The sequence below is a fragment of the Orycteropus afer genome, unplaced genomic scaffold (genome assembly GCF_000298275.1).
Source record: "Orycteropus afer afer isolate SDZICR_OR568_19922 unplaced genomic scaffold, OryAfe1.0 scaffold00263, whole genome shotgun sequence".
Taxonomy (NCBI): domain Eukaryota; kingdom Metazoa; phylum Chordata; class Mammalia; order Tubulidentata; family Orycteropodidae; genus Orycteropus; species Orycteropus afer.
The window spans coordinates 1001543-1013094 of NW_006921850.1; the positions used below are offsets into that span (position 1 = coordinate 1001543).

The 11552-nt window shown below is 40.1% G+C and overlaps 1 protein-coding gene across 1 annotated transcript in view; it reads left to right on the top strand.

Moving 5' to 3' along the window:
- AMPH (amphiphysin) overlaps window positions 1-11552 on the top strand; it is a 390964-nt gene that overhangs the window by 327439 nt on the left and 51973 nt on the right. The window contains exons 12-13 of the mRNA XM_007950088.1: window positions 5648-5764; window positions 9574-9597. Coding sequence (XP_007948279.1) covers window positions 5648-5764; window positions 9574-9597 — 141 coding nt within the window. The remainder of the gene's footprint in view (window positions 1-5647; window positions 5765-9573; window positions 9598-11552) is intronic.

Sequence of the window (11552 nt, forward strand, 5' to 3'; positions counted from 1 at the left end):
GAGTTCTGGGGTTACTGGAAAGCAGAACCTCTTCTTAAGCCCCTGGAATCTGGTAGAGAGTTGTCTCTTTAGGTTGTCTCTAGCTGCTGGTTATGTGTTGATTTGTTTTGTCTTGGTTTTATGGTTTAATATTTTGAAAAGGTGAAGTTGGTGTGTTTTACTTAATTATTGATTCAGGTGTGTTGGGTCGCTCTGCTGTTTTCTTTGTGATGGTGGAATCACTCTGTGTAGTGTGGATATGTGTTTCTGTTTTTCGTAAAGAAGGTTTAGAGTTCGAAATGGGAGATTTTATGGTAATTGGCTGAATATAGTTTCTTCTATTGAATGAGTGAAGTTATTGGCGGAGAAGGTGGGAGCAGAAGAAGGAAAGCTTGGTGTTGTTAGGGTCAATTTCTAGGGCTTTGAGCAGGCTATTATTGATGATGTATTTATTTGCAAGACCGCGGCTCAACCTTAGGAAAGATTCCTATTGTTAGAGGGTCGCAAATTTCCACGAATTTCAAGCACACTCAAAGACCCCACCTCTGCGGCCCCACAGCACCAAAGAACGGCTCCAAGGCAAAATTCATGGTATTGCTCTCAGCTGCAGTTTCTTTGCTCTCTGTGCCCCGTCTGCCCATGGTGCTATGCAATCCCACCAGACCGCTAATGGCCGGCTCTGGAGTTTGTCTGTGATACCACCCACCTGTGGCGCCAAAGATGCACGCAATTTCAGCTGTGTTGGAATCAGGGGAGTACCTGCTAGTGACCTGCAGTCCTGCTATCCATAGCAAAGAAAAGCATGGTGTCTCCCAGTCTGACCCAAGCCCACTCTGTGATCCGCTAGGAGGGGAGGGAGCTAGCCTTTCTGGCGCAACAGTGAGTTCTCCACCTGAATCTCAGCAGTGGTGCCCATGCCTGCCCGCACCCAGATGACCCAAATTACTGACAAAATCAGCTGCTGGGGGCAGGTCTCTGCCACTGCCCACTGGAATATTGTAGTGGTCACTGGCATGCTACTATAAGGTGACTTCCTTCTTGACTCAGGGATCTCAGGCAGCCACCCTCGCCCAGCAGACAGTGACTGCCCCAGGAAAGTTTCCAATGACCTCTCTTGGGTTCCCATCTGTCCTCCACCAGTAGCTCTTTCCTAAATAATCTTCCTGTGCCTTTCTTCTAATTCTGCTCTTCTGTGTTTGGTGCACTCTGATTCAGTGAGCTGTTCAGAGCACCAAAGTTCCTAATTCAAACTTCTACCTAGTTTTCAAAGTCCTTAGATGCCAGAGGGAAAAAGCATGCTGCTCACTGGTGAGACTCCATTTTGGATCCCTGCAACTGTTTTGGAATTGTCTTCAGCAAAATTTTACTTACATGTGATGTAAATTATATTCTTGTATACTTTCTGCATTTTCTTGGATCACCTTTCTTTAGACAATGAAATATGACACAAATATCATCTCTTCCAGCCATTTGGCCAGGCAGCTGTCTTCCAGATTTCTTGCCATAGTCACTTGAGCACATGTTGCATCTATTTGCTGACACAACTCAATGGATATTCCATCCATTCCTGGAAGTTTGTTTTCTGCCAGTGCATTCAGTGCAGCTTGGGCTTCTTCCTTCAGTGCCATCAGTTCTTGGCAATATGCTACTTTCTGAAATGGTTGATCATCAACTTATTCTTTTTGATACACTGAATATTTGTATTCTTTCAATCTTCTTTTGGTGCTTCCTGCACTATTCAATATTTTGCCCATGTTGTTGTTGTTATGTGCCGTCGAGTCGGCCCCGACTCATAGCGACCCCTCCTTGGGTTTCCGAGGCAGTATCACTACGGAAGTAGGATTGCCCAACCTTCCTTCCGAGGAGTGGCTGGTGGGTTTGAACCGCCAGCCGTCTGGTTAGCAGGCAAGTGTCTTAGCCACTATAGAATCCTTCAATATTACAACTCAAAGCTTGAATTTTTTCTTCAGTTCTTTCAGCTTGAGAAATCCTGAGTGTGTTCTTCCAGTTTGGCTTTCTAATTCCAGATCTTTGCACATTTCATTGCAATACTTTACTTTGTCTTCTTGAACCACCCTTTGAAATCTTCTATTCAGCTCTTCTACTTCATTTCTTCTATTTGCTTTAGCTACTCTCCATTCAAGAGCAAGTTTCAGAGTCTCATCTGATATCCATCATTGTTTTTTCTGTCTTTTTAAGGACCTTTGCTTTCTTCGTGTATGATATCCTCGATTTCCTCCACGACTCATCTGATCTTTGGTCATTAGTGTTCAGTGTGTCAAATCTACTCCTGAGATAGTCTCTAACTTCAGATTAGATATTCTTAAGATAATATTTTGGTTCTCACGAACTTGTTTTAATTGTCTTTGGCTTCATCTTGAACTTACATATGAGAAATTTATGGTCTGTTCTGCAGTTGGCCTCTGCTCTTGTTCTAACTTATAATATTGAACTTCTCCATCATCTCTTTCTACGAATGTACTTGATTTGATTCCTGTGTATTCCATTGTGTGAGACCCATGTGTATAGTTGCTATTTATGTTGTTGAAAACAAGGTATTTGCAATGAATAAGTCATTGGTCTTTCAGAATTCTGTAATGCAGTGTCTAGTGTTGCACCAAGGCCTTATTTTCCAGCTATTGATCCTTTTTTTCTGATTCTACCTTTTGCATTCCAATTACCAGAAATTATCGATATATCTTGATTGCATTTTTTATCAATTTCAGGCCATGGATGTTGGTAAAAATCTTCCATTTCTTCATCTTTGGCATTAGTGGTTGATGCATAAATTTGAACAGTGGGAGGAACACTGGTGGTAATTCAGGCCTTGGTGTTGCAGCAGAAACTGGCTGCCTTCTCTACCCCCTCTTCTTCTGCAACCTGGGCAGATGAACTCCTTTTCAGAGCAGCTGTTAGACTCTAGGCTCTAAGCCTTAGATTCTAAGCCTCTAAGATCAGCAGCATATCATTCATTTCCCTGGGGTCCTCCTCAGTCTGTGAGGGGGGCAGCAGGCAGCTGTGGCTGAGGAGGGAGTAGCTCCAGGGAGCATACGCATAAGCAGCAAAGCACACTGACCATCTTGACCCTAAGTTCTGCTGGTTGCTCAAGCCCCAGAGCCACCAACTGTACCTCTTGTGCAGCCACCAGTCCCCAAGTCTGCTTAAACATCAGCCCCGACAGCAGGACCTTGGGGTCCAGACCACAGCAGTGCCAGGGGTACAGCAATTCTGAACTTCTGGGCTTTGAGGTTTCCTCCACATCTTCCTACTCTTTACATAATGCTGATTTCACATAACAAATTGGTCTTTGGAACCTAACCATGTTGATAAGTGAGGAGTTGGTGTGCACAGTACATTTCAAATTCAAATATATTCAATTTATCTGCCTGCATGGATTACCCACATTACTGCCCCATTGCTTGTGCAAAGATAAGCAAGTGGTGCAATTTATTTATCATATGAAGTTAGGATATATGCTTAAATCACTGTGTTGATTTGACTTCACAATCTTCTCAGACTCTTCTAACAATTCCTGGACTTTTCCTCCTTTTCTCTTCTCCCTATTTTGTATCTTTTATTCTACCTCTTGGTGGGGGTTCTCAAGTTGTGACCCAATGCCCTGTGAATCATGAGCTTTTCCATTCTGGAAATAAACACTATTTCTGAGCATGTATGAGTGCTGAGCACTATTATCACTAAATCTTTGGGGCATTTTTCCCCCTGGATTCAGGTAATTTCTTCACATGTGTTCACTTATCAGTGTTTAGCTGGACACTCTGGGGAGATCCTCTTCAGATCTGTGGGACTTTCCCTCTGTGCAATACTCTCCTCTGTAGTATTCTGTCCTGAGAACTCTAGCCACCTTGTTCTTCCTAGACTTGCAGCTCTTTCCTTCACAATTCAGGGCATCTGCCAGTCTATGCTTAGATTCCTATCCCTACCATGACCTGAAACTCTCTTGAGACAGTAAGGAGGAGGAGTCATGGGGATCTCTTTGTTTCCCTCTCTCAGGCATCATATCCTTCAGTGCCTGCTGTTGTATTTTTTATATATTTTTTGGCCATTTTATAGTTGTTTTAGATGAATTTTTAAATTCAAGTTAATTTTTAAAATGATTTTGCTGATTTGCAAATTGATGAACATTTTTGTTGCCTACAGACAGCTTATAAGTCTGTCTGTAAGGACAAAATATTTGCATAGTTGTTAGACTTATATCAGTTATCCTTGTCCCATTGAGTTGATTCTGACTCATAGTGACCCCACTGGGTTTTCAAGCCTATGAATCTTTATAGAAGCAGTTTGCTACATCTTTCTTCTGTGGAGCAGCTGGTGGGTTTGAACCACTGACCTTTTGGTTAGCGGGCAAATGTCTTAACTACTACACCACCCAAGCTCCTTACCAGCATTCACACTCACTGCCATTGAATTGGATCCAACTCATAGCGACACCTCCTTGGGTTTCTGAGGTGGTATCACTATGGAAGTAGATTTCCCTACCTTCCTTTCAAGGAGTGCCTGGTGGGTTTGAATCACCAACTTTCTGTTAGCAGTCAAATGCCTTAGGCAGTATGCCACCAGAGCTCCCTTACCAGCATTAGGAGCGATCATTAAAAATTTTTGTATTTAATAGTAGGAAATTATATTTCAGTGTTGTTTTAATTTGCATTAGTTGCATATACCCTGGATCCCCTGTATTTCAGTTCATGCAACTGGAGTGAGTATTGTCATAAAGCAAAACAATAGGCATATATGTACAGATGGAAGATTCAGGTATTTATAAGATCAATCAGGTAAAAGAGTTTGATATGTAGTTTTCAATGAGTTTTAGGTTTTATGGTAACGTTACTGGTATATGTATCCTTCTGAGATAAATTGTGTTTAGAGCTTACTTTGGAGTCCGTGGGTGGCAGAAATGGTTAAGCACTAGACTCCAATTCACCAAAAGGTACCTGGGAAGTAAGACGTGGTGATCTGCTTCTGAAAGATCACAGCCTTGAAAAGTTTGTGGAGCAGTTCTCTTCTGCACACATGGGGTCACCGTGAGTCAGAATTTTTTCAATGGAAACTAACAACAGCAGCAGCAACAACAACAACAACAAACAGAGTTTGCTTCCTTTACCTACTCATATACCTGAATGGAAATGTTTTAGACCATTTCTAATTGTGTCCCATTTAAGGCACTATTAAGAAATTTTCGTGTTTAGCTGTCAGCATTGATGGCAGTGTATAATTAGTTAATAATGTAGTCTGGCAGAGCATACAAGATGACTTAGCTGTACTTGACCACAGAAAATTTCTTCTGTGTCACCACATTTAGCTGAGTGACTTGAGGGGCACTTGGATGTGCCACCTAATGGTAAACTACCAAGTATGCATCGGGGATACTGAATGCCAGTATTAGAGAGATTATGTTGTTGTTGTTATGTGCTGTCGAGTCAGACCTGACTCATAGTGACCCCTCCTTGGGTTTCCAAGGCAGTATCACTATGGAAGTAGATTGCCCAACCTTCCTTCTGAGGAGTGGCTAGTGGGTTTGAACCTCCAGGCTTCTGGTTAGCAGTCAAGTGCCTTAGGCACTATGCTACCAGAGCTCCTGCAGAAAGATTATACATGGGCTATATTATGAGCTCTTATCAGACTCAAGCTAATGTATATTTTGTTTTAACAGAATGAAATACCTGAAGCAAAGAAAGAGGAAACTTTGCTGGATCTGGACTTTGACCCTTTCAAGCCTGAGGTAGCATCTGTGGGTTCTGCTGGAGTGACCCACTCACCCATGTCTCAGGTATCAAGTATTTCTTTTATATATCTATCTCAGGATGATATTTCATAAATCTTAATAAGATCATGGATGCATTTTTCAGTTATTACTCTTCCTTTCAAATGACTTGTATCTATTTTACTTCTTGGTTGACAAATATTTTTAATGGAAATTTGAAAGTAGAAGGATATTATCAGTTCTTGTAAACCTCTCCTCTTGCATTAGCTTCCTCTTCCCATAGAGCTGGGATAATCAACCATACATTGAGTACTCAAGCCCCCTATCATGCTCAGAAGTGTCCACGTTTGGTTGATACATTTTATGGCTACTGTAAATAAAGCTCTTTATTTTGACCTTGGGTTTCATCTTCTTACTGTTTTCTTTATTCTGCCTCCTCATGCCTTGAAAATTAAGGCAATTTTGAAATAACCAGGAGATTAAGCTTTGAAAGAACTGTTTTCTAGCCTTGATAGTTTTAAAATCGATAATGTCCTCATCCTCCACATTGCAGCAACTTCCCTCTTTTGATGTAGATTATGTCTTCATGAGAGTCAACATTGCTTATCACTTCCTCACCCTCAACATTTCTGCCATACAAAAGTTATTATGAGAGCATTCTCTGTCAGTGGGATACTAGTGGTGTATGCTAGTAATGGACTGTGGATGTTTCTTCTGGAGTATAGTTAATTTACAGTTGTCCATGCTAATGGAAAGGAACTCTGGTGGTGTAGTGGTTAAGGCATTTGGCTGCTAACCAAAAGATTGGCAGTTCGAACCTGCCAGCTGCCCTGCGAAGGAAAGATGGGGCAGTCGGCTTCTGTAAATATTTACAGCCTTGGATACCCAGTGGGGTCATTATGAGTTGGAATTGACTTGATGGCAGTGAGTTTGGTTTTGGTTTAATGCTAATGGAAGGGAGTAAACTAAAAATTTTGACTAAACAGTCATTGTTTATAATAGTATGGTGGATATGTTTAGGACTTTACTTTTGAATTTGGACAAATGCAAAGATGCAAGTGTATACTTGAAATTAATTAATGAAGGTTTATCATAAAACTTAACTTAGGATGTCAGACCCAGTTCAATTTCCTTATCATAAAGCCTTCTTGATACATCCCAATAAACCACTGGGAAACACACATCTCATTATGAATCTCAGTAAACCAGGCTTCTCTCTAATCTGTGCTTTGTTTCAGAATGTTATTGGGTTTCTAAAGGCCTCCCTGTTTATACAAGAGAAATAATAAAAGTCTAAGATGTCACTAAAACAAGAAATTAAGTAGACCAACTACTAGCCTTAAAGGTCCTTTGCAAAAAAATAAAAATCTCTTAGAACACCTCAGGAAGCTCTTTAACTTCTTTCTATGAGGTTCTTGATGTGCGCTTAAATGTTAAAGGCTCTGAAAAGTCCTGTATTAAAAAAAAAAATGTTTAGATTTGTTTAATGTAGAGTTTCCCAAACAAATCTGTTTTAATGAAAACTTTTCTTATCGTTCATTGAAACTAATGTTCTGTAAAGCATATTTTGAGAAATGTCAAAGTAGTAATTGCCAGCAAGTTTGAGAGATCTACCTTAGTGGTAAAGAAAAGTAGAAAAAGAATGAACATATAATTCTGTAAAAGAGCTCTGATGGTGCTGTTTTTAAGGCATTGGGCTGCTGACCAAAAAGGTCAGTGGTTCAAACCCACCAGCCACTCCTTGGGAGAAACATGAGGCAGTCTGCTTCCATAAAGATTTAGAGCCTTGAAAACTCTATGGGGGTCACTATGAGTCAGAACTGACATGATGGCAGTGTGTTTGGTTTATTTGGTTTTCTAGTTCTATATACTTACTTGGAGATTTTTCATTGTATAGACTGTCAGCAGAAGTCATGGGGCTTTCTCCACTCACTCTCTGCTACTTTAGTGGCAGAAAGAAAGTTTTCATGGTGGATGCTGTAATGTCAGTGGGTGAGAATCAACAGTATTTCTGTAAGCTTGGATCAAGAGAGAAACCTTTTATTACACCAATTCATGATTAAATTAAACCACAAGTCAAGGAATTTGTGTGAACTTAAGGCTAAAGGATTCTTTTAGAATATTTTTATTTTCTAAGCAACCATGGTTAAATCTTCAAATGTGTCAGTTCTGATAAAAATTAGTTACAGCAGTTATGGAGAGCTGTACACATTCCTGTGTTCTTCCCTTGGGGCCAGGTAATAAACTGCTCCGATTTCTGACTGGCTATAACTAAGCCACCTCACTGCAGAGTCACCTGCAATACAGCTCTAATTACATCCCTCTTCTTGTCCTGAGAAGTGTCTTAGCCTAAGTTGACCAAAAAGCACAGTGCATTCTACTAGCCTTCCTTCTCTTCCCTCAAAATGATCTCCCTTACCCATCACCTGACCTCATGTTTTAAATTGCTGTTTTTGCTGCTGGCAGAATACTTCATCTAGTGATCTCTGCACTGTGTCCACGCAAGTCAGCTCATCCTTTTGTGATCCTGAGCATTGATAAACATGATATCTTACATGCCTTCACTCTGCATTATACAGAGATGTGTAGTAGCTTTTTTGATCTGTAGTTCTTAAAGGATGTAAAGCAAAGAAACATAAACCATCTGATGATAAGAAAATGCATATTAGATGCATAAAAAGCCTATGAATGAAAAATAGTGGCAGTCAGTGAAGCTGTTCAGTCTCCTGTCATAGTCATTTCATGAGTAGGTGTTATCTAGGAAAGATACAGTTCAGGCAGGCAGTGTGGTCAGAACCATCCCAGTTCAAATGGCTGGTATCAGTCAGAATCGTAGGATCCACATTCTCTCCTGCAGAATCTAAGTAAGAGGAAATGTATTAACTGATCTGGAATACTGTCGTAAAAATCATATTTGTAAGATGGGAGTACTAGAGTCTATAGTTTGCTGTTCACGTTTAGTAATTCAATGGAAGTGCATAAACATGAATCCATGCTAGGCACAAGAACATGGGCAGAAAAGGGTGTGACTTTAGCAACAATTCTTAATCACAAAGGAAATAAGAAAGACAGGTTGCCTCCACTCTTCCTACACAAAATGGAAGCCATTTGAACCATCTGAATTCATTCTCTGGGATCATTAGGCTTCATAATTAAAATGCCAGTCCAAAAAATAAAAAAAGTATAATCCATCTATTCATCTTAGGGGGCACCCTGTGGATTTGCAAGATTACCATTTAATTGAGCTGTGATTTAGAATATATTTTGACATATTGAAGAACTACTTTTCCAGGGTATATTTACCATCAGACTAGCTATCATATATCCTCATGGTCCTCAGTCATTTTGAATGTGTATCTGTATATGTATATGAGGAGGTAGGTAGCATTAACAATGATTAGGATCTGTATTTCCTCAAAGCTATTATAAGCCCTAATACCTGGACCCCTTTCTTATTTCATATTAATGGGGTGTGTAAGTATATGTGTGTTAAAGTATCCTTATTCATTGTGTTGCACCTGTATAGAGAAAGGCAGGTTAACTAGACCTATTCAGTGTGATAGCTACTAGCCACATATGGCTATTTAAATTTAAATTAAGTAAAATTATGAAAACCTTAGTTCTTCAGTTATACTATAATATTTCAACTGCTCACTAGCCACATGTGACTAGTGGCTACCATATGGGACAACACAGATATGGAATGTTTTTATCATCAAAGAAAGTTCTGTTGAACAGTGCTAGACTAAATATTTAGAGAGTGTTCATGATTTTATTTCAAGAAATTTTTATCACCTTAGTGAGTTTTATTTTTTTAATGTGTTTGGGTTTTGTATACTTAATAGTACTTTTTGTGTTTATTTATTTATTTTCAGACATTGCCCTGGGACCTATGGACGGTAAGAGCACTAAGAACTATGCATTTTGATATTTCTATATCCCTAAAAATTTGGAAACCCTTCTTAGATTTTTAATGATAATGTAGCCTCCTAGAACAATCATTAGACCATTGCAAGTTCCCAACACTACTGGAATCTGGAAGCAAAAGAAGAAAAGAATACTTATGGGTCAGATTCCTGGATGGCCAGTGGTCAAGAGGTTCGTTATTGGTTGCTGGAGGAGATGGTGAGGGGGAAGGGCATGTGCACGTGTTGTTTTTACAAAAAGTATGGATGAATAACTATAAGTGATGGGCAACTCTGCATATGAAACAAGCAGTTTTTTTTTTTTTCATTATTATATTAAAAAACAAAAACACCTTCATCAATAAGAATTTAAGCTTAATTAGACAGGCTTGGATTTTCCAGGCTCTCCCAATTTATAAACTTTTGACTTTGAGCAATTTCTCAATCTTCTCTAAGCCTCAATATTTCTCATCTATAAAATAAAAGTAATGACATCTGTCTCATACAGTTGAAAAGGAGCTCTGTTGGCATAGTGGCTAAAGCATTTGATTGCTACCCCTGGGGTTGGTGGTTCAAACCCACCAGTTGCTCCATGGGAGGCAGTCTACTGTAAAGATCTGCAGCCTTGGAAACCCAGTAAGGGTCACTATGAGTTGGAATCTGTTCAATGGCAGTGGGTCATAGGGTTGAGTGAGCATCAAATAAGGTAATATTTGTAAAGCATTTAGCCCAATATCTAGCATGTAGCAATAAAAGGTAGGTGTTAATACTGTTATATATTCAACTAATCTGATGTGCAAGGATGAGTACTTCCAGAATTTAGATTTGGGAAAGAGACACAGAGCTTGATAGTGGCAGCATCTGTGCTATGAAATTAGTAGATGGACCAACACCCATATAAAGACACATGTTCCTAGGGGTAGAACTCTTACATGCCCTGTTTTAGAAAAGACCTGGTATATGGCCTTCAGAACTCAACTTGTTTCATCTTTTCTTCTTCTTTAGTAAGACAGCAACAGGAAAGTTTGGTAGATCTAGTCGTTCATGGACCTAGTCTTCAGAAGAAACATTGCTACTTTCTCCCCTAAAAACAGAAGGGTAGCATTCCCCTTCCCATCATAGGAATAGGTTTATAATGTGCTACTTAGCATCACTGAGCATTAAGAAAAGCTCTCAAGGGGTGTCCGGCAAGATGGCGGACTAGGCAGAAAGACTTCAACAAAGAAAAGGGAAACCAATTAACACAGATGCAGAAGATAATCCTGGACCCCTGAGCCTTGAAGGGAATGATATGGAAGTGGACTAAACCCCAACTAGCAGAAGAATTTGCATGGAAATACCAAAAAAGGAGACATACAGAGCTGCAGTCTGGCAGCGGTTGTGAGCAATCCTGATGGCACAGACATCTTGGAGATTCCTGACTGGTGGTAGCACTTAAGAATTAACCTAAAAATCACCCAGCTAGCCAGGGACTGCACGGAGGACTGTGCACAGTGGCTGGGGAACAAATGGAGAAGGTGATGAGAAAGGTGGGCTAAGCTATAGACTTTTGCCAGTCTGGAAGTCACTGCCATTTTGAAGGTTTAAAAAGTGGCTTGACTATTTTGGATATTTAAAGAGACAGCACTCTCGCAGATTCCTGGGGCTTAAGAACACATTCTGCTTTCCAGCAACCCCAAGGACACTTGGGACCTGCAAGACTGACAAGTTTTTTTAAGGTTATTTGATTGTAATTTGTGTCTGATTCAGTGGGAGACAACAACAGTCTCCGTAAGACACAACTACACCCACACCTCCTGTAACTTCACTTCCTGAGCGACAGCCACTACCTTCTTCTCTACCAATGGACCAACAATAAAAAACCACCAAGAAGAGCCTGAATCACCCTTGGCTGCTCTTCACAAACAGTTAACAGAGATCTAAATTCAACAACGCCACGATGCCTCGGA